The sequence below is a fragment of the Doryrhamphus excisus genome, linkage group LG19, assembly GCF_037039965.1.
Source record: "Doryrhamphus excisus strain RoL-2023G ecotype Guam linkage group LG19, RoL_Dexc_Guam_v1.1, whole genome shotgun sequence".
Taxonomy (NCBI): domain Eukaryota; kingdom Metazoa; phylum Chordata; class Actinopteri; order Syngnathiformes; family Syngnathidae; genus Doryrhamphus; species Doryrhamphus excisus.
Window position 1 is genome coordinate 12294791 of NC_136375.1, and position 24349 is coordinate 12319139.

The 24349-nt window shown below is 41.2% G+C and overlaps 1 protein-coding gene across 1 annotated transcript in view; it reads right to left on the reverse strand.

The window, feature by feature from the left end:
- The window catches only part of nbas (NBAS subunit of NRZ tethering complex), a 109991-nt gene that overhangs the window by 84651 nt on the left and 991 nt on the right, over positions 1-24349 (reverse strand). Inside the window, exons 4-18 of the mRNA XM_058056689.2 lie at positions 23651-23728; positions 23281-23328; positions 23164-23207; positions 18130-18263; positions 17185-17318; positions 15339-15437; positions 12853-12991; positions 11894-11959; positions 11690-11818; positions 9551-9614; positions 8765-8958; positions 8416-8685; positions 4226-4351; positions 3878-4029; positions 3662-3796 (exon numbers count right to left, since the gene is read on the reverse strand). Of these exons, the coding sequence (XP_057912672.2) occupies positions 3662-3796; positions 3878-4029; positions 4226-4351; positions 8416-8685; positions 8765-8958; positions 9551-9614; positions 11690-11818; positions 11894-11959; positions 12853-12991; positions 15339-15437; positions 17185-17318; positions 18130-18263; positions 23164-23207; positions 23281-23328; positions 23651-23728 (1812 nt within the window). The remainder of the gene's footprint in view (positions 1-3661; positions 3797-3877; positions 4030-4225; positions 4352-8415; positions 8686-8764; positions 8959-9550; positions 9615-11689; positions 11819-11893; positions 11960-12852; positions 12992-15338; positions 15438-17184; positions 17319-18129; positions 18264-23163; positions 23208-23280; positions 23329-23650; positions 23729-24349) is intronic.

Sequence of the window (24349 nt, forward strand, 5' to 3'; positions counted from 1 at the left end):
CTCAACAGCCGAAGTACTGTCCATCTTGTTCTCATATGCAGAAAGCCCCTCGAGAATCGCAAAATTAAACTGCGCAGACGGATGAGGGCGTGACAAAAAAAAGGGTGAAAGCCTAAATAATGTGTTTTTGTTGTTTTTTTTTTGTTTTTTTTGCACCTGTACCGATGTGTGGCAGCTGAAATATAACCAAGTCCTGAGGAAGTTTGCATTTTTATTTCTTTTTGCAATATCACTTTTCAGAATGACTGACTGGTTGGCAAAATGCGAGAAACTTTCAAAAATGGTCATAACATGAAGAATAAAGAGAGTTCACTCAAACATACTGAAATCGCGTCTCTTTCTGTCCGTATTTTAGATGTGACTTTCAATTGTTTTCTTACTCGATTAATCTGAATCTTGTTGTTTCGATTAATCGAGTACATGTTAGGTCCTCAACGGACAAAATCAATATGAACCAAACGCAAACAATTAGTAGTTTGGTATCAGAACATACCAGGGGAAAAAAGGCAAAAATGTAGCTTGCATTAATTAGTTAATTAACTAATTAGTTATTATTAATCATTGATTAACTGTTGCAGCTTTAATACAGAATGGTGGCTCAATAACTGGTAATGTGTATGAATCCATTTGAGTGATTTCTGTCACTCCCTTTTATTTTTTGTTTTAATTAGTCTATAGGGCAGCTACATTAGAGCCCTATGAAGTCTGCCTAGCAACAAGCGGGCCTCCAGTAATTCTTTTGAGCCCATCCTAACTAGTTTACGTCATTGCTCAAAATTAGATTGTACACTGGACAAAAGCAAGCCCATTCTGTTTGAGTTTTTTTTAGGTTGTTGGCCCACATTAGGCATTTTCAATTATAAAAATCGCTAAAAGAACGAAAGATGCGAGTTGAGGCTAGCTCCTCTGTGAATGTTCACTTCCATGATGCAACCACTCCCAAATAAATTCAGCATACGGAATTTTTGTGTTGACGGGTGCACATTTCTCATTAATATTCCTTCATGGAAGTTGTGGCATTTGCAGCCATCTTTACCTTGCATTGCTCCTCATGAAGCTCCACTCTGTTGCTGTGTGTGTATGCTAGCGACCCCGGCTCCCCCCACAGAGACAAAGCGACAAGAAGTGTTGTTCTATGGAATGTTGTTGCTATATGAAGCGTATGGTTGCTGAACCAATGCACTGCCTATAGAGAGACGAGGAAAACAGACACGCATGCACATGGCAATATATGGAGGCCGGCAAAATCATTGATTCATCATTTATGCTATGGTTAATTTCGGTATTTATTATCACAAGACAAGAAATCTTGTCACGTTTTAATCTTGCCAGATCTTGTGACACTCCTAGATCACAATTATTTGAACTTTTCCCCTGTCTGCACTGGCTTGAACCTCATGATTCACGTCAGTGCAATGACTATTTCTACCAAATTCTCATGCGAACAATGACAACAGCTTGGTTGCTGACAACAACAGAAGCTATGATGCTATCTTCAAAGCGCGCACACAGCGGGGACGCGATAGCCTTAAAGCACAGCAAGGGGGCAAATGATGCAGTCATTGTGACAAGACAATAGTTAAATATAGTCTTTATACACACACTCGCACGCACCACAGAGCAGATGTGATCGATACTGGGCCATTTCTGTAATGGCAGTGTAGTTAAAAAGAAATTAAGAGAATTATCATCACTGTCGCTGGCCTCTGCTGCAGGCCTCAAGGCGACTCGGGTGCATCCATTAGCGAGCGGCTTTGTGCTGCACACACTTGGGTAGATCTTGAGTCGCGTACAAGAACAAAAATATTTAAAGATGCCAATTCATTTGAACCCAGAGCACATTTTTGGAGTAACAGCAAATTTTCCACCAAAGGGACACAAATGAAAGTGCACAAATAAGAGCGAGAGGCTCAGAACGACACACTTCTGCTTGCCCCCCGTTCAAAGCCGGCCACCGGGGTTAAGCATCCTAAGTGCGAGCAACAATAGAGACAATAGAGAGTCATCCAGCTGCAGGAACAACGTCTGCCCGCTTATGCCACTGCCGCAAATGTATTTTTAATGAGTGCCATTTATTTCAGTAAATGCACATTTCCCAGTGTTTACCTTTGGACATTTTAATAGTGTCTAATATGCCGAGGAAAGCTTGGCGGTACGAGTGCATCTGCATGTACGAGAGGTGATTAGTGACCACTAAAGGCTTTTTCATTAGTCTTTCCCCCCAGGCACTTAACAACAAAGGCATAAATTACATCCAACAGATTAACCACTAATCTCCCTACACCAACTTCTCCTGCTTCCTACCCCATGCCCTCCCTCCTCATGCCTGCTCATGACCCCCGCCTCTGATCCCTTTCTCTGGGCTGTGACCTCATCAAACTATCACCGTGAAATGTGGCAGCCCCGCTCTCCCATTACCTCTTCTTGTTTTGTTGTTGCCTACACCTTCCTACGAGCCACGCTTTTCTTCCTTTCCTTCCTCTGCCCTCTGCTCTATTAGACGCCTTACCAGAAGGAATGGCCATCCAAAAGAATACATAAACGCCTCCTTTTTATTCCACCCTCGGGATACACAGGCTGGCTGAAGTTAACTTTACCGTTACAGTCGTCCATCACTGTAGGGTGTTAATTAAACATAATTCATTACAAAAATTATTAGTTATTTTATAGTATATGGTAATGGTAATGGTATTATTTCATTTGAACATGCATCAGATTACTATTGAATGCATCCCATAATCAGTTCACAGTTCCACATGTCCAAAAGGAGTAGGAAGAAGCAAAGCTTATTAAATCCTACCCCTCCATCTGGTACTTTTACAATCAGTAACTGTTACATTTGTTCACTTCCTGCTTTCCTAATATAGTTTAAGGTTTTTTCTAATTTTATTTTTTATTTTTGGTCACGTACCGAAGTACGAGACAAAATGGGTTTTAGTTTCGTTTTTTTTTTTTAATATTTTATCTGTAAAATAAAATGTAATAAAAATAACCTTACCCTGAATAAAAGAATGGTACTTGCTGCAGTTGAGAATATAAATAAAGATGATATAAGGTTCAGAGTCCACACAAGACGCAGAAATGAATTGAACATTGGAAAAAGAGTTTTTTTTTTGAAAAATATATCTAAATATTATATAGTCAGCATGTGGTCCAGAGACTAGTGCACTAATGGATCCTCGCCCCAGCATGCATAAAGGCACGGCCCTTTGGCATGCCATTTCCATATTTTTTGCGCGCAGTTAAAAGCTGATTATTAGAAACTATTACTGATAGAAGGCGGCTGAAAAGGGCATGTCAAGGCTGCAAAATACATAAATAAATAAATAAAGCAGACAGCCGGCGAGGAACAATCTTTGATGACAACAGGGAACCGCCTCCGAATGATGATGCGTCCTGTTGTGCTCCATCTGTCATATTTTCCACATTATTGGTGAAATATGGGGATTTCCGTGACTTGTATCTATGCTGTTATATTTTTCTGATTAGTTGTTTTCCGTTGGGCACTTGAGGTCACTTAGCCTGCCAAAGTACTCTCTGCAGGCCCCCCGGTGGTCCTTTATGAGGACATTTGGTACACTAGCATACACTAACACACAGTGTTAGCTACAGTGCTAAAAAAAAAAAAAAAAAAAGTCACAGTTTGCATCACGAGACGTACCTGCTGAAGTCAACCTTGGCCAGAAGTTCTCGTCTCCTCTTGCTGTCCTTCTCCTTCTTCATCTCCATCTCGTCCTCGTCTGACAGGTCCTCATACGGAAGGTCGTCTAGGTCAACGTCGCCCGGCATGATAAACCTAAAAGTATATTTTTATTTTTTAATCCTCTTGAGTCATGCTTTATTAAATTCAGAGGACATAATCTAGGAGGGACGCTACCTGCCCCCGTCCTCCCTGTTCCCTACGGCAATGAGGGCCTCCAAGTCAGTCCCCTTTAGGCCGTACTGCAGCAGTTCCTTGGCCGCATCCACGTTCTCCGGGACGCGCTCCACGCACTCGTGCAGCACCCACGAGCGCTTACGGATCTTGCTCTGGGTCAGAGAGGAAGACAGACGGGAATGAATGAGCTCAGGGGAAATGGAGGTGGAAATAAGCTGGAAATTAGTTTAAAAAATGATGCGTGAAATAGAGTTCTGGTTTGGTTTTTTTGTGAAACTGCCACCCCCACTTGGCTACTTATGGCTTTCTGTGTGTTTCTCACAACACTTGGCTCTTTTCATGTCCTACCAGGTAGTCTTGAATGGAGGCGATGCTGACTGTACTCTTCCTCCATTGTCTCTGGTAGACCAGGTCCGAGTCCAGATTGTACGCTTGGGCAAGAGACAAGGCCTCACCGTACTCTTCACTGTCAATCTGTTGGGTAAGAATGACATAAAATCAACACACAATAAGGAGACTCATTTTATACAGGCGGAGACTGAAAATCTGCTGCTAGCAGACAAGTTCTTTGCAAATTATGAGAGGTACAATTTAATAAAACCCAAGGCTGCTTGAATCAGGTGAAAAGCATGTGGAGGACGAGTCAGTGTAGCTAATATTAGCAAAATCAAAATGCAGTCGTCACTCACTACATCATTCAATGACTCGATTTAAAAAAAAAAAAAATCACGGTTTTGGGTTTGGCATGGCGGTCGAGTGGTTAGCGCACAGACCTCACAGCTAGGAGACCAGGGTTCAATTCCACCCTCTGTGTGGAGTTTGCATGTTCTCCCGGTGCATGCGTGGGTTTTCTCCGGGTACTCCGGTTTCCTCCCACATTCCAAAAACATGCTAGGTTAATTGGCCACTCCAAATTGTCCATACGTATGAATGTGAGTGTGAATGGTTGTTTGTCTATATGTGCCCTGTGATTGGCTGGCCACCAGTCCAGGGTGTACCCTGCCTCTCGCCTGAAGACAGCTGGGATAGGCTCCAGCACCTCCGCGACCCTTGTGAGGAAAAGCGGTAGAAAATGAATGAATGAATGTTTTGTGTTTGCCTATGGCCTATTTAAATAAGGTTGTTGCTTTCAGAACCATGGACAGCGATGTATTGTGCTTGTTTTCTGTGATGCTCGATATTTTGAGTGAAAACAGTTTTTTTTTTTTTTTATTCATTATTTGTAGAACCTGGGAGAGGGGCTTGCAGGCGAGGCCATCTGCTGTGTTTTTAGCATATGTACAGTACATGTCTAAAAAGGACAAGCAGTGCCTTAGCGCTGGAATTCAGAGCCTCCACTTTTTGTGCCGTCTGTCAGGAAAATATGGTTTGTTATTGCACTTCTAAAATGTTTTATGGAAAGGTTTTTCCATCTGATTAGCAAAAAAAAATAGCTCGAGCCTGCATCTAAAACTTGGAACTCCGATAACTTGGCATCAGTGATCGGCCACATGATCGCAACGGAAAATATATTCATAAAACTTGCATACAAGGAAGACAAACCTGAACAAATGTCTTCTAGAAAACAAATGTTTGACAAAACACGGCAAAAAGGAAAGCACATATGAGAAATGGACACAATGAAGGGCAGACTCACATGCCCAGACAACCAAGGGTATTTGAAACAGGTGATAATCAGGAGACCTAGCAAGTGTGAAGTGAACAAATGTAACAGTTACTGATTGTAAAAGTACCAGATGGAGGGGTAGGATTTAATAAGCTTTGCTTCTTCCTACTCCTTTTGGACATGTGGAACTGTCAACTGATTATGTGATGCATTCAATTGTAATCTGATGCATGTTCAAATGAAATAAAACCATTACCATTACATTATTGTGTACTAATACTAGTAATGGACACACGGCATGTTAGAAGTAAGAAGATGTTATAATGTTATGACAAACCATATCTTCCTGACAGCATTAAAGCCACAGACACACAGAAACTATTGTGGGGCAAGCTAACATATTCAAATCTCCTATTGTGGTTGCAGGTGCTGACGTTCGAAGCGACAACAAGGCGGCTTGTAATATTGAAAGGGACATTTACAAGCCCACGAGATATGTTGAAAAGAACCCACAAATGTCATTTTTGGTTACCTTGGGTACGTGTCAGGTACAAAAAAAAAAAGGTATGATAAGCATCAGCCTTCAAGTTAAAATACCCCCGCTTACACTGAAAGCTTTTGTGTCATATCAATGCCATAAAATTTGATTCAACAACTGTGAGCCCACTCGTATTGTGTGGAAGACGGACACGCGCGCACACACACACACACACACACACACACACAGCGAATCCATCTCTATCTGTGCATGGGAGTACAAAGCAACACATTAGCCAGACTGCGGTTCCTGGAGGGCAGCGAGAACCACCACACAGTTAAAGCTCTCGTAGGAGGACATCAAAAATCGCTTCTCTCTCCCGGCGGATTCGCCTAATGAAAATGTCAGCAGCCTTGCCAGGGAGAGCTGATCGTGTAGAGGGGAAGGAAAAAAAAACAAAAAGGCCCTGACGCGAGGAAATCACCCTGAATCTCTTTTCCTCCTGTGGTCAGATGAGGTGCGAGATGAGGTGAGAGATGAGGTGAGAGATGAGGTGAGAGATGAGGTGAGAGATGAGGTGAGGTCGGGCCTGAGGTGGTCTCACGGTGGAGTCACGCTTGTCAGGGACTGGCTCGGTTAAAAAAAGTGTTTGCTCTGCTCATGAGATTGTGGATGGATCATGCCAATTCCGGTGTGTTCGCTTGCCTGTTCACCCTCGCTCATAAAATACACCATCTTTTCCAAAGTATATAAGCTCAACTCGGCTTTGCTCCCATGATTTTTCTAATTGCAGCAAGGGTGCTCTACAAAAGTACATTTTTTAACTTTCTATGAAATCTAAACAAGATATAAAAATAGTAATATAGTAATATCTCACCAAAGCCCCTCCACAATCTAATCCTGACATTATGCATATGTTCTTTACACTGCAGCCTTTGACAAAAATAGCAGCATGAACGGCGCTAAGCCAACCACAGAGCAGCCAAAAAGCTGTGCAGCAGGCCTGGACAGCGAGTGTTCCAAAGTGATAATAATGATATATTACTTTTGAGTCTCCACTGTTAGAATTGATGGCAAAGACTAATGGCCATCCAATGATGATGACAGTGATGAAGAAGGCACTAGATGATGCCTCGTAAAAATGACTGATGATCCATGAATCAAATTCGGAGGAGGGGTGGGGGGTGCGGTGGTACTGAGAAGCTTTGTGAAAGTGCATATTGTCGCCGTCTTTGCTGCAATTTGTCGCCAGCTTGTTTTTTTTTTTAATGCCACAATTAGCATTTCTGAGAACGCCCGAGCGCTGAGAGATTGCATCAGAGACAACATGTTTTGGATTTTTTTTTTTTTCTGTAGTTTTGAAACTGATCCAATGAAGGCTCTTGTGAGCTGATTAATGCTGGGATTTTCCGCACTCCATATTGTTGTACTCAACTGGGATCTCAAGAGAATGTAGTCGGAAATCAGACAAGAAAAGTTGCGCCCTGCTGTGCAGCGCCACATCAGAAATAATACAGTCTATTCTTGCATCATGCCACAAAAATACCGAGCAATGTTTTACAATCTTTTCAAATGGGATCTGCTGGAATCCTACAAAATTAGCATGACATTTGTTTTATTACACAGAGCGGATGTCCCTCAGCATAGATTTGAGCCAGGTTTAGACCATCATGAGACGGGTTAGTTTTAGCCTAATGATGATGTGGCGTTGCAATATGCATTTGTATTGTTTAATCCAATAAAATAAAAAAATAGTAAAAATAAATCAAATTGACTTAATAGTATTGTAAAAATACTTAAGTGTAAAAAAATATATACACAAACAAAAAAATACTTAAATATTTGTAAAAAAATAATAAATAAAAATGACAAAAGTGTAAGCAATAAAAAGAAAAATGACTCAAATTAAAGTGTAAAAAAAATACAAAAATAAATATGATGTAAATACAAATGTAAAATAAATTAAAATTAATTCATTCATTCATTTTCTACCGCTTCTCCTCACGAGGGTCGCGGGGGGCGCTGGAGCCTATCCCAGCTGTCTTCGGGCGAGAGGCGGGGTACACCCTGGACTGGTCGCCAGCCAATCACAGGGCACATATAGACAAACAACCATTCACACTCACATTCATACGTATGGACAATTTGGTGTCGCTAATAAACCTAGCATGTTTTTGGAATGTGGGAGGAAACCGGAGCACCCGGAGAAAACCCACGCATGCACGGGGAGAACATGCAAACGCCACACAGAGATGGCCGAGGGTGGAATTGAACCCTGGTCTCCTCACTGTGAGGTCTGCGCGCTAACCACTCGACCACCGTGCCGCCCCTAAATTAAAATTGATTTCAGAAAATTTTTTAAAACAAAATTGCAACCAGTATTCTACGCAGAAAACCATAACCCCGGTCATATACAATATGGTCAATTATTTCCAAGTTTCGTGGCCCACCTACCTTCCTCTGGTAGAGTTCTTCAGGAGTGGTGGACCTCAGACTAACCAGCCGGTAGTTCTTGACCACGGTGCGCGGGCGCTTGCGTGGCGGCGCAAAGCGTTCCATCTCCGTGACATAGTACAGGCCCTGTTTGATGTAGCCAAAGTAGCGGGCCTTTGCGGAGGACTCGTCGTCAGAATCCGAGTCTCCGCCGCCGTCGCCACCATCCTCATCTTCGCCGCTGAGGTTGCTCTCCACACGCCCGCGCTTGTGGGCATGCTTCAATTCGCACTTATGGGCAAAATACAAACAAAGCATAGTTGTGAAGCTAGTGCCAAAAATAACCAACCGGGGACATTTTGACATTTACCTCCAGGCTGAGGAACCCGCCATCGTGTGCGGCCGTGACCCGGGGCGAGGGCTCGAACCACTCGCAGGATTTGCCCAGGAGGTTCCTGAGGGTCCTGACGGACGAGACGGTGACGGACCCGGAGCAGCGAGCCAGAATGAGGACGTTTTCACTCCACCAGTTGATGTCCAATAGCGGCTGGTACTGCTCTTTATCTGCATCCAGTCATGGGACACATACATACTGTATTCCTGCTCTTTCATATTAATATGAGAAACCTCATAAATTCAAGCTCAAAGACATCCTTTATTTCAAATCCGTCAAGATTAGAGGTCCCAATTTTGCAAGAGTACTTGCTGCATTTGTGGTTATATTTCTATTTAGGTGTTTAGAATGTCAACACCAGCCTCTGCCCATGTACACGTGAGTAAGTAACATTTCTACACGCGACAGCTGCTATGAGAGCGTGACGCCGAGCTGACGTGTGCGCGATGACAGGTATTTACACACGGAGCTTGTCATGATTAGACTCACACTTTTAGATCCTTGTTTACCCGAGCTGTCACGGACATCTGTACTAATGCCCCAAAACTGTCACAAAAAGCCCCAAAACACATACACAGACACACTTTGGAGCAACTCGCAGGCGTGGTCAAAAGAATAAAGTTCATCCGCCTCCGGTTGTGTGTCTAAATAAGTGTATAATTCAGTGAATAAGACGTGTCAAAGATCATTAAATTCAATCCGCCTCGCTCTGCTGTGTCAGCGTTCAAAGCCGTCTCTGCTAAGCCCCGCCGGCCAAAGTACCTTTTATTTTCTTCCTTCTCTCCAGCGACGTCTTCCACTCCGGATTGATCTCCTCAAATCCTGGCTGCGGGGAGGGCCGAAGAGGGAGAGAGGAAGACAAAATGAATCACTGGCGCAGGAAAAACAACGCACACATGCTGCAGAAATCTGCAAAAACATCTCTTCATCTCCTTCACGCCTAACATGTTGACGTAGGGAAGTAAGGAGAGTATCTCCCGATTTCACCACCCGTTTTATTATACCTTCTTGGACGTACTTTAGAGTAGTCAGTGTATACTTTGTATGGCAGGATGAGTTATAGACAGATTTATCTTGCTGTTTGCTTGTGTTGCCAGCTATTTAGACCAGGGATGTCCAAAGTGTGGCCTGGGGGCCATTTGTGGCCCATGGTATTTTTTCTCAACACATTCTAAAAATAAAAAAAAAAGAAAAAACATTTTTTTAAACTATTGTATAATTCATAACATTTTAATGCAAATACAATTTTAAAATGTTAATGTCTTTTTACATAATATAGTAAATCTATTTTTTTTAAATGTAAAAAAAATCAATAAATACATTACAAATGAATAATAATACAATGAAAGAAGTAATTGTTTGAATATTTCACATTAACATTTCACATTTAAAAAATCAATATTTTTGACTTAATATAGTAACTCTATTTGTAAAAAAATCATTAAATACATTACAAATGAATAATAATACAATGAAAGAATAACTAATTCCATTTATTACATTATTTAAAAAAATAAATCAGTGTCTTTTGACGTGCATTATTTTGTAATTGTTTGAATATTTCACATTAACATTTCACATTTTAAAAAATCTATATTTTTGACTTAATATAGTAAATCTATTTGTAAAAAAAATCAATGAATACATTACAAATGAATAATAATACAATGAAAGAATAACTAATTCCATTTATTACATTATTTAAAAAAATAAATCAGTGTCTTTTGACGTGCATTATTTTGTAATTGTTTGAATATTTCACATTAACATTTCACATTTTAAAAAATCGACATTTTTGACTTAATATAGTAAATCTATTTGTAAAAAAAATCATTAAATACATTACAAATGAATAATAATACAATGAAAGAATAACTAATTCCATTTATTACATTATTTTAAAAAATAAATCAGTGTCTTTTGACGTGCATTATTTTGTAATTGTTTGAATATTTCACATTAACATTTCACATTTAAAAAAATCAATATTTTTGACTTAATATAGTAAATCTATTTGTAAAAAAATCAATAAATACATTAAAAATGAATAATACAATGAGAGAATAACTAATTCCATTTATTGCATTATTTAAAAAATAAATCAGTGTATTTTGATGTGCATTATTTTGTAATGTTTGAATATTTCACATTAACATTTCACATTTAAAAATCTATATTTTTGACTTAATATAGTAAATCTATTTGTAAAAAAATCATTAAATACATTACAAATAAATTATAACACAATGAAAGAATAACTAATTCCATTTATTACATTATTTTAAAAAAATAAATCAGTGTCTTTTGACATGCATTATTTTGTAATTGTTTGAATATTTCACATTAACATTTCACATTTTAAAAAAATCTATTTTTGATTTAATATAGTAAATCTATTTGTAAAAAAAAATCAATGAATACATTACAAATGAATAATAATACAATGAAAGAATAACTAATTCAATTTATTACATTATTTAAAAAAATAAATCAGTGTCTTTTGACGTGGATTATTTTGTAATTGTTTGAATATTTCTAAATGTTTTTTTAAAAAAAGGAAAAATAAGCAAAAAAGATAACATAAAACTTTAAATACATGTATGTAACTCCTCAGAAATATACCGTATAAGTGCTGGGGTTGGTATACAAAATGTAAAACGATTTTTCAGTATGGTGCAATGTATTTGAACACCACTGAGTGTATTCAATACTGTTAAGCTGTCCACTGACTACTCTAAAGTACATTCATTTGTGTCATGAAATGTGTTTGTCAGATATTATAAAAGGCAGGCTTTGCATCTTCTCCTCACTTGAGTGCTGGCGATGACATGAGATGTCATCTGTGAAATGCAGACAGCGCTGCATAATCGCCAGTCATGCATTGGCGAGCGAGCATAATACCTGTTGGTCCTGCTCCCACGCAGCCCTCTGCTTAAGCGAGGGGACGTCCCAGAGAGACAGGCGACCCGAGAAGTGGATGACAGCCAGCAGGGTGCCGTCGGGGCTGAGGCTCATGCGGAATACGCCGTCCTGCGGCAGGACACACAAGTGTCAGGTTAAAGCGCTGCCGTTAGTCCTGCAGCGGAAAAAGCGGACAGAGGCTACCTTTTCATCTCCTTGCCTGCTGAACAGCCTGAAGGTGGGCATCCTTAAGAAACCTCGCTTCTGGCTCTGAAAGAAGAAAGATGCGACAGTGTACAGTGCTTTGCTACATACTGGGCTGAGAGGCGCCCTGCAAGGTCACATTCAAAGATACTGTATATATAAGCACTCCAAAGTCTTCCTTTTGTTTTTATTCAGCCATCCACAGGTGGACTTGATGGTGTGGTTCGGTGTCCCAGGTCGGTGTCAGCTTCAGGTCACCAAAGGATGACTTGATATTCTCCTTTTGGTTCGACAACAAAATCCATGCTTGCATTTATCGCAGCAAGTCTTCCAGGTCCTGAAGCAGCAAAACAGCTCCAGACCATCACACTACCACCACCATATTTTACTGTTGCTATGAGGTTCTTTTTCTAAAATGCATCGTTAACTTTTGTCTTGTCAATGAGCCTTAATATTTTTTTTTTCCAGCAGTGATTTTGGTCTTGGAATGCTACCATGCGGGGCGTTCTTGCCCGGTCTTTGGATGCTGTTGTGGGGTCTTTTGTGACCTCTTGCATGAGCCGTCACTGCACTCTTGGGGTCATTTTGGTTGTCCACCGACTCCTGGGAAGGTTCGCCACTGTTCTATGCTTTCGACATTTGTGGATAATGGCTCTCACTGTGGTTTGCTGGAGTCCCAAAGCTTTAGAAATGACTTTTTCCAGACTGACAGATTTCAATGAATCTCAGTTAAGTCATGTTTTAACAAAGGGGCAATCACTTTTTCACACAGGGCCAAGTAGGTTTGGATTTTTCTCCCTTAATAATAAAAGATCAGCATTTTATGTTCAGTTGTCCCAGACTCATATTTAATATGTAAATTTGACTAATACTGAAATTTGTTTGATGATCTGAAACATGTATATACATGTACAGTATATATAAGTATATGAGAGTTAGCATTGGTGTGTGTTCCTTACCAGGTTGATGTCATCTTCGTAGCTGGTCACCTGCTTGTAGTGAGGCGAGCCGGACAGAGCCCTCCAGGCGGTGAGGCCGCAGCAAGAGGCTTTGGATGTGTTGTCGTCCCCAGACTCGCAGCCTCCTACCAGCAGCAGGCTAGGACACGACAAAAAACGCAGCCTCTTGATCACCAATTCAAAAAAGAGCCCACCTGAATGCTTTGCTTTGAGACCGTAGCATATGGCCGGTAGCCCTTTTTAAATGTTAAATGTAGTGGAAAAAAAATGTGATATGGTGCCAAACCCACATCCTGGCTGAACACTGCCCCCTTGTGGAGCCTCGCATATCAGACAGTGAGCGGCATCTTCTGGGACTCTTATTAATTAACCTGACTGATGTTGAGAATAGCGTCTCACATATTTATTCTGCGTAGTTGCACTCGAGCAGATGCACTCCAAGCGGTGCACGACATCTGCACATGCAAATGTATCAACTCCATCTGTAAACTGGAGCGACGGTACATCTGGAGTCACCTCAGATTATTACAGATGGAATGGGCTGGGCTGATCCTCCGGGGGAGGAGGGGAGGTCTCGCTCGCACCTGAACACGTCACATGTGTTGTGACCGCCGGTTGTCGCTGATCACTTTTAATCAACATTCACCGCCCTCGCCCTGGCCCACTTTTGAACACGGCGGATCATTAAAGTTTCATGGCGTCCGTCAGTTGGCAAACATTTGACAGTGGCTGTCAGGAGCCATTAAGCTGCCAAAGCAAGCTTCACCTGCCAGAGCCAATCTGGCTTCTTGCAGACTGGAGAGGACGAGGAGGAGAAGGAGGCGAAGGCGGAAGGTGCACGTTTAGGTCACGGATTCCAGCCAGATGTGATTAGCCAAAAGCTCAAAGCGGAGAGAAGGATGACCCCCCCCACCCCCCCCACCGTTTTCCTCTCCAGACTGGCCCACCGGCATTGCATTAAAAGTCAAGGCCTCATTTGCAAACTGGAGTACAAATGGCACAAGAAGTTCACCAATTAATATTAAGACCTAAAAACTAGGGACGCTCCAATCAGGGTTTTATGCTGCTGATTCCGATACCAATCCTCCATGTACGAGGTCCACGATACCGACAGCGATTACATGCATTAACTGTACATCAGGGGTCTCAAACACGCGGCCCGCAGGCCAAATGTGGCCCGCAAGGCACTAGTTTGAGGCCCCCGCCTTGATATGAAAGTTTAATGTTAGTGCGACCCGCGCAAGTTTGATATGGATGCTGTATGGTATCATGTACCCAGAAAAAAAATATTACGTTTGCTTAATGTACATGTTAAAGGTTAAATAACTGTTAATAATTATCCTCCCTATCCGTGTGGAAGTGGTAAGTTTTTGGCTATTTAAGTTTAAAGGAAATAACTTTAAGGCTACCGTTTAGGTCGCTAGCTCTCTAGTTTGCGAGTTAGCATGTGTCTCAAGACCCTGCTGTTGCGCAATATGTTGTAAATAAAAAGAGTATAAATGTGACTATAGTCGTGTTTTGTCATGTCTACAGGGCTCTAATAATGCTTTGTTCATTTTAATCTGAAAAAAATAATTTGTCTACCCACCAACTATATGTGGTTTCTTAAGTTATTATTTGCCGTTTTATTATTATTATTATATTTATTTATTACTGATTGATTGATTTTCTTTATTCTTGATTTGTTTATTTATTTTTCATCTTATTTTGTGTAGAAAAATAAAAAGTAAGATATTTGAGAACAGTGGAATGTTTTATCAGAGCTTTTCTTGTAGAAAATTGGAACCAAGGTGAAGTTTTTTAAATATTTTTGTTTTTAATAAATGCGTTTTTTTTTTTTTTTGAAAACCCAGTCCCAGTCTCAGCTAGACCCGAGCTCCAGTGGCCCCCAAGTAAATTGAGTTTGAGACCCCTGCTGTAGATTTTTCGATGTAGTATTTCTATTGGCAAATTGGTAATTACTTCAAGTGCCACCCGCAAGCCAGGGATGAGATCCTGCCCCAAAATGGAGGAGTTTGAAGTCAGGGCTTCCCTGCTTACAAACCTGACCTCGGATAACGTAGAAGATGGATGTATGAACTTTTGGAAAAGCATAATCGAGTGAGGGAGCGATGTTTGAAGCACAATGGAGCGAGCCACGACTGTAAACCTAATATGATGTTTTTCTTGACTGTTCTCAAGCTGCTGCCCCTACAGTCTTCTGGCAGGCTCACATTGAAAACCACTGATTTAGAGGTTCATTTTGCCCAAAACTCTAACGTTACACTCCCAACTGCCATCGGTTGTCCTTCAAAAGTCATCTTGTCTCCTCCTCAGGAGGGATTTGCTGATTTGATTTGAGATGATTGATGTGGGACGCCTGTAGATACAGTGACATACATGATACATGTGACTACAATGTATGCAAAAACGATGCGATCTGGTTTCAAATAATGTCATTTTCCCTGTGCTGGATAAATGGGTGCAGGAATTGGACGGACGCTCACCGGTGTCCCGGGTGGTAAATCGCCGAGGTGATGCCGTGGGCGTAGTGGGACGAAAAGCTGAAGGTGTGGTTCTCTTGGAAGTTCTGATTGGTCCCCACGCTGTGTGGAGGAGAAAGAGGAGAAATATAAATGTGTTCACAAAGAATCTGAAATGCTGCGGAGGGGGTGGGGTGGGGGGTGAAGTGGATTTATTTGCAGCGAAAGCACATGTCATGCAATCTGTGCTGGGATATCTTTGTCTCGGGGGCTGGAATGAGGGGATAAGAGGAGGTGAAGGCAGGTGGAAAGGGGACAATAAGTATGGCTGGCAGGAAAGCATGGCGACTGGGTTTAAGCTACAATTATTGCTATGCGGCTGTAGGAGGACGACCAGGCATAAGCTCCATGCTGTAAAACCAATCATTTAACAAAAATAAGCCTCACAGTTTCTGGGGTAAATCTGCACATTTCTCCCTCGACTTAATACCTGACTTTCCCCCAGCGTGCAGCACAGCCATAAAGTAAGATGAACATCTCCCCTCCCCATGTCGAGGAGTGCGCTTTCAACACTGCTTGGAGGTGTTGCAGTAGAATTGCATGAAAGCTTTCCACTAATGCTCAATTAGAACTCAAACAATGCTGAATTCGGACGGGAAAGCCTGCACTCATGCTATCACACACAGGCCATCGAATTTCCATCAATCAATTATTCTGAATGTGTGTCTCATTGAAAAGGATGGCTGTATTTGGTATTCATAAGCACGGGGTCCATCTTTGCATTTAGATGAAATGATAGCATTTTACCACAGCTTTCATGCACTTTCTAATGTGTAGTATGTGTGCACGCGCTGCTAGAAATGCGCCAATCAACGCCTCTATTCAATTCACCGCAATCCCCTTTAGTCACCGCATGCGTCGGCAATTACGCAGTAATAGCTATGTTTTTTTATCAACTCCACAAGCTTGAAGGTGATGCATGTGAAGTATCCAGCAGCTTTATCTACCTCTGCATGCGCTTTAAAAATGACACTGCTCCGTTTTTGGTGTGTTACCCTCGTCGTATTGGTGTACTGTAGTGGTGCTGCATTGCATTAAAAGTCAAGGCCTCATTTGCAAACTGGAGTACAAATGGCACAATAAGTTCACCAATTAATATTAATATTAATAATCCAATCAGGGTTTTATGCTGCCGATTCCGATACCAATCATCCATGTACGAGATGGACGATACCGACAGCGATTACATACATTAACTGTAGATTTTTCGATTTAATAGGTAATTATTTCAAGTGCCACCTGCGAGCCAGGGATGAGATCCTGCCCCAAATGGAGGAGTTTGAAGTCAGGGCTTCCCTGCTTAGGGACCCGACCTCGGATAACGTAGAAGATGGATGTATGGATTTTTGGAAAAGCATAATCAAGTGAGGGAGCGATGTTTGAAGCGCAATGGAGCAGAGCCACGACTATAAACCTAATATGATGTTTTTCTTGACTGTTCTCAAGCTGCTGCCCCTACAGTCTTCTGGCAGACTCACATTGAAAACCACTGATTTATATGTTCATTTTGCCCAAAACTCTAACGTTAGACTCCCAACTGCCATCGGTTGTCCTTCAAAAGTCATCTTGTCTCCTCCTCAGGAGGGATTCGCTGGGTGAGCAATTTGCTACATACCGCTATTACAACATTGGTTCTCTTACTGCGGTGCTAATAAATGACCATGTTAACAACACTGTAGCTAGCAAGGGAGTCATGACCTGCCATGACCTTTCACGTATCTGTAATAAAAATGATCCTGCCAATAAACACCCCGAACTAAATTAGCTGACTTCATTTGTTGACATGAGAAGGCATCCCGCTGACGCTCACCTGACCAGGTAGCTCTTGAGCCCGCCCCCATATGTGAGGACGAGTAGCTCGGCCGACCACTGAGCGCCGCCCGTGTACTCCAGGAAAATTAGGCCTGCCACGGCGCAGCTGAAATCTCCGGGGAAACTCAGCTCCTTGAAAAAAACACAACGTGAGATGTGAAGGTTGACGTTAACACACACACACACACACAGAAAGCCTATTTGTCACTTCTTTAGGTTCACCTACAAAGAAGTAAAGAAAAATGGGAGAGAATAGCGTAATCTTCCTTCAAATCCTTCTCCTTCTGTCACAATGAGGGTCGGGAGGGCAGAGACAGACAAGAGGATGGCAGGCTGGGGAAAAAAAAAAGAATGGTGGGGTGACAATACCATGTGGCACGGGGGGGTATTAAAGTGTTGGATGAGGGATGACTGAAGGATAAGAGGAGGGAGAGAAAAAAAAACAGATCTAGGGAGGCCTAAAGGAGCATTAAGTGTGTGACACATTAAAAATGGAGGGAAAAGGAATAGGACAAGAGAGGAGGGAGGAAAGAGACAACAGGGAATGGGAAATGGAAGGGGGGGGCGGGGTTGGTGCAGAATGAAAGTGATGAGAAAACCCGCCCTGACTGACAGCGTCACAAAGACTTTTTCTTGAACTGAAGTTTTCTACGATGCAATCTGCGCGATGCCTTCAAAGAGAATCCGAACTTTACAAATGCTTCAAACAACAACAGAAAAATGATTGCGGTATTAATGAGTGGATTAGAGATGCAACAAATTCAGTCATTCACGTCGAAATCTTATGCATCCTAACAAAAAATGGATGATGTTGTTTTCACCTCTAAATGCAGCCCACACACACACAAAAGTAAATCCTGTCCTACCCAATGTGAAACCGAGTGTAGGCATTCAGTTCTATTCATTGACTGAAGAAGCAGTACCATGAAAGGAAAACAATTACCGGCTGGATGACAAACAGCTCGCTGCCCACAAGGTCGAAGAGGCGCACTGTGCCCGTGCTGTCCGCAAACGCCAGCAGGGCGCAGTCGTGGCTCCAAGCCACCCGCCGCCATTGGGGGTTGGGGTCCTTTGGAACTGCAGAACAACATCATCAATTAACAGGAAATCTTGTTGAATTCAAATCATCCGTTTATCCAACATCCTCGTGTGCTGTGATGTATGCTCATTTTACCGCCACGTGTGGCTGGGACTAATTTACAAAAGTGGCGTATAAATCGTGTAAGGGCACAAGTGCTTGGATGCAATCGCTGATCTTTTCTGATCAGTTTTATGTTTTATGGCTGTTTTTCCACATAGAAATGCTCTCTTTTGCTATAAAACACAACACTATTCATTCATATTATTAAAAAAATATCTAACATTTTTGTAATAAATGTTGTGGAATTTCATATTTTTAAAAAAAATGGCTAGATGGTGGAATTTGCGCCAAAAAAAGCTATATTTTGAAACAAAATGCAATATTTTGTCATGTAATATTACATGTTGAAATAAAAGGCTCAATTTTGTCGTTAAAAAAATCTATATTTTTGAATGCAATATCCAAAAATTGCCCATGAAAACACAATATTTTGTCATAAAATGCTATTTTTTTATAATTTTGAAAAATAAAACAATATTTAGTATTTACCAAATATTATTGTTTTGTATTTATACATTATGTTTAATATCTATTCATTACTGTATATATAATATATATTCTTTATATTTAAAATTTATTTTATGTGTACATATACAGTATTAGTAATATTTATTATAGTACACAATTATGTATTATACATTAACTAATATTTAGATTTCTTGATATAATAATAATGATAAGAAGAAGAAGCGAGAGCGATGAGTTATGACTGAAAGGAAGCTAGACGTTGTTGTTATTAAGCTCGATGAGTGAATAATCCCCCCGTTGCCGAGATGCTGAATACAGATGACGGAGCTCAGTAATTGTTTCTCAAGCATACACAGGTCCACGGTCATCATGACTGGGTGGGGGGGTAGGGGGTGTAGGGGGTGATAAATCCAGTTTTACTGAAGTATTAGTCTACTGTTTCCCAAGGTGCTGGCTCAGCAGTGCAGCAAGTGATAAAGCGCATCCTGACCCAGTGGCGCTTCTGCATCATTTGGAGGTGCAAAGACGAGTCGCTGCATCGTAGATGATGTCCTCAATGTTTTATGATTGATTGTTTAATGACTGATGGACAATTAGTTTGAATGACGGCGGCCATGTTGATACACATATGCTCGCTAGTCCCTGAAAGCTGTGGACCAAATTTTATGCTAGTTGGCCAAAATACCCTCAACCTGCAGCAGGTGTTCTGCAGCAGATATGGAGCTATATGACAAATGTTATGAGGTGTCAAACAGCGCCACCATGTGGTGTCTTTGTTGCTACATAATTGTATAACACATATACAAGCATACTGTATGTACACTGGACAAGAGTCTTTTTTGTTTGTAGTGCCCCCTATGGGTTGTTCAGAAAATGCCCTGGAATACATATGGGAACACATACTGTATAATATATACAGTATATCAAGTTTTATGGTAAGTGGTCAATGACTTATGGACAATTAGTTGCTCAGTGGCGCCCCTGTGGCGCTGCAAGAACGTGCTACGTGACGGCGGCCATTTTGCCCAAATTTGACACACGTGTGCTCGTCAGTCCCCTAAAGGTGCGTACTAAATATCGTGGTGATTCGGCTAAGCGCCTTAATGTTACTAATGTTACTGTTTTGTAGAGGTGTGTGAGAAATTTCAAGTCAATACGACTTATGAGGTTTAACAACAGCGCCGCCAGAAAAATAATAACCCAGGCAACGCAGTCGGGATGCGTGTTTTGCCAAATTCCCACCCTTTTGTGTGCAGCAGGCTCAGGAGTAGAAGAGCAGACTGTTTTGCGTGTTTATGTCTTTCAATGCAACCGTCAGCTCGGATTGGTCTAACAATGTGAAACACAATACGCCGCCGCCGGGTTCCCTGCCTGCTAAGCAATAAAGTTATGAAAATGAAGTTGTTGTTGATATCACATATCACATAATGGCGCTGCGGGCATTTATTGTGTGGAATGAGTTGGCTGAGCAGACGCTGCCGCTGCTGCTGCTGCAACCCCTGGTGGGCAATGCGGCCCCCGAATAAAAAGCAGACGGATGACGGGGGGAATTTGAGAAGAACAAAAGAGGAGGAGACATAAGGACGCTGAGGGTGACAAATAATTATTCTTGAGAGAAATAATAAAGCAGGTCTATGAAGGTGTACCTAATGTTATGACCAGTAACTGTAGGATGTTTTCTTCCGTTCCACTCTCATGCTGCCAACACCTCCCCATTATGAATTGTAAATGGCGTGTAGCTCCACGGCGGAGAGCACTCCATTTCCACATAGATAGCTTTTTTTGGGGGGAGCGGCGGGCGCTAGAAAATAGGATGTTGTTGCCGTTCTTTCTTTTCTGTGACAGCGTGGGTGGGAGACGGGGAGAAATTCAACCAACGGACGACACGTCTTCAATCTAAAGCCTGCGAGATACTTTTAAAATCCCAGCTCAACAGTCATGAATTATATAAAACACACACACAGGTAAGAAGGCATCGTGATCATGCACCAGACGAGCGCTAAGGGGACTCCTCCATTAGCGGCAGATGCTTTTCAAAAGGGCGGCGTCACAGCAGAATCCATTAGGACAAATCTCCATGAAATGAAATAAAATGAAAAGAAGATGAAATGGAAAAGCGAACAGAGGCTTGGGAGGAGGGATGTAGCCCCCATAATGGGGGCTGCTGGAGCTCAGCAAAGAAGAACATATGCATTTCATGACGTGCTATGTCCCTCTAGCTCAGGGGTGGGCAAACTTTTTGACTCGCGGGCCGCATTGATCTGTAAAATTGTCATGCAATCTGCTATTATTATTTATTATTTTATATTTATATTTAAATATTTTTAAAATAATAAAATATTATAATAATTACAATTAAATTAAAATAATAATTATTATATTATTATTATGTAAAATATGCAAATATAACAATAATATTATATGATTAATATAATGATTAGCATTAATATAATAATTATAATAATCATAGTAGTTCTAATAATAATTATAATAATCTAATAATAATAATTATTATTATTATTATTATTATGTGCTTGTGTCCCTTTTTTCAGGAACACTTTGTAAACAACAGACCATGTCAAAAAATGAAATTGATAAAACCATCAAAAGGTTGGCTCAGGCCATGATGCCAGGTTGTACGTTGAGTTTAAATGAAATACTTTGGAAAGATTGGGCGGGCCGTATTCAAACACTTGGCGGGCCGGATGTGGCCCCCGGGCCGTGGTTTGCCCACCCCTGCTCTAGCTGGTGCTACAGACGCATCATACGTTGCAGGCTAAAGTTACACCTGATCCAATCCTGATCTTCTTCCAATATTCCCAGTAATAGTCGGCCTGTGTGCCGTCAACCACCAGCTTTGCCACACCTTGCCGGCTGCTGATCTCACAGAAAAACTCCTGAAAAACTTAACCTGGTGACCTGGTGTCTCTCCAATCATTGCCACACTATCACTTAACGCCATCACTATTGTGGGGCCCCGGACGCCATTTACAGCTTATGTATGAGAGTGTATGACTAACAAAAGGGCTCACTCCGTTCATGCCGTTGTTCTATGGAACCAATGCACCAAACCTCTTCCTGCCTGTTTGGAGGCGGGAGATGACATCCCAGGTTATTTTTAATATACTGTTTATGACCATGGGGGACAGCACGGCGGTCGAGTGGTTAGCGCGCAAACCTCACAGCTACGAGACCAGGGTTCAATTCCACCCTCGGCCATCTCTGTGTGGAGCTTGCATGTTCTCCCCGTGGGTTTTCTCCGGGTTCCTCCCACATTCCAAAAACATGCTAGGTTAATTAGCTACTCCAAATTGTCCATAGGTATGAATGTGAGTGTGAATGGTTGTTTGTCTATATGTGCCCTGTGATTGGCTGGCGACCAGTCAAGGGTGTACCCCGCCTCTCGCCCATAGACAGCTGGGATAGGCTCCAGCATCCCCCGCGACCCTCGTGAGGAAAAAGCGGTAGAAAATGAATGAATGAATGAACCTTGGGGGAGGGGGAGGAGTGACTTTTTACAAAATTAAAATATCAAAGTGGCCTCCCACATCCTTTGGTTTTCAATATGCGGTCCTCGGTGGAAAAAGTTTGGACGCCCCTGATATAGAGTAACTCAACACTCCTCATATTTCAGCAACCATTTTTATCGCAGTACAGTCATCCCTCGTTTATCGCTTTTAATTAGTGATAAGTTAATTTCTGCAAATTAGGATTCCTCATTTATAAAAATGTTATATTTTAGAAAGCCTTAAAAATATATTTTTTTACATTATTAGAGCCCTTTAGACATGTAATAACACCCAATAGCCACCTGTATTACCAAAATAGTTCAAAATGTGCACAATTAAGCAAATTGTATGTAGTTTTTACCTAAATTAAGTACTTAAGCATAAAATGAAGTAAAAGTAAAGTATTCAGAAGACGCATGTGATAACGTGTATTATTCTCCACGACTAGTAGATCACGTGACTGCAATTTGCTCCACCGAGGAAGGACAACATCACTCTTAGTTAACCTTTTTTACCCCTCTGATGGCAGTATGTCACAAAAAAAGGAAAGTGAAAGTGAAAAGCAAAGTGAAATTAGACATTAGACACGCCCATCAATGGCAGCGTGTCCGGTCCAAGCCGCTCAACCCCCAATGATAGATAAAGATGGTATCCTTGAACATGTGAAAGGATCTCCCAGGATAACTAAGCAAGAAAATCACAGTGATTGGTTCTCTCTTTGTATATTTTATCTTTGTATTGCGAGTGAGAACACAACAACGTTAAAGGCTGTGGACCTCCTATACTACAAAAAGTGTGTGTTTTTCGAGTAGTCAGTGTACGGCTTGTATAGCAGCACACTATAAATTCTAATGCTTACCCTGGCATTTCCCAATGACCGAGCCAAAGTCATCTCTTACAGACCTGAAAGGGAAAGACACAAAAGTAAAAACACACACACAGGCTAATTAAGTTGTTATTGACTTTGTGTAATTACCTAATCTCCACACACTGGTCCTGAACCACAGCCAAGAGTTTGCCGTTGCTGTGGAAGAATATAACAAAGAAGGTGATGTTAATGACAGAAAATGAAGCTCTTATTAGGCTGTATGTGCGCATGGGTCATGTTAAAATGCCCTGGAGTGTTAAATACTGCAGAGACTGGCTTCACAGGGAATAAAAAAAGCAATAAGATGGATTCAGGATGATGCCATGAAGCACATAAACACAAACTAATGGACGGCAGAGGCATTACTTTGCACGGCTGAATCAATAAACAATCAAAATACAGCCTTTTTACCCGGGCTGGTGTAGCTGTAATGAGTATAATTAAAAGTGCAGACGTGTGTGCGTGTGTGTGTGTTTACCTTGCAAGCACCAGCTGCCAGTTGATCTGTTTGTTCGCCAGCCGGATCAGACCGAGGGGCAAAGATGAGCTGGAGGGGCTGAAATTGGTAGCATGAAAACAGTCAAAAAATGAACAAATTCCAATATATTAATATTAACAACACTGCAATTATGATGAGTTTTTATCTTATTTAGATAAAAAGGAATTTCCATAAAATGCCATTAGGAGGCATTAATTTCACTCTTATTCTCCGAACAGCTTGATTTTCCCACCTTAAATTGTATTTCTTTCGAATAAAAGAAGAAATATCCATTGAATACATATTTTATACTTGGTTTATCTTGAATGAGTGTACATTTTATTCTACAGTCCCCATCACAGCCACAATGCTGTGCAGTTCAACGCCTAGCCACCAGAGGCCGCCAAAGACACTAGAAAACGTTCCAATGATGTCTCGAGCATGCAACTATTTTATGAATCAGCTGGTGCTACTATTGACATTGTATTTCATTCAGATATTAAATGTTTTATCCTGTAAACATTCCCATATGTAAAATTAAAAACCATTAATTAAAAACAGCATTGGAGGCAGTAAATACAATAAACAATGCTGTGATAACAGCATTTACAATTTCCTAGCACGCCACTAGAGGCCGCCAGAGACTATTTAAAATAGGAGTAACGCTGTAATTTCGTTGCCTTTTGTGAACAGAAGAAA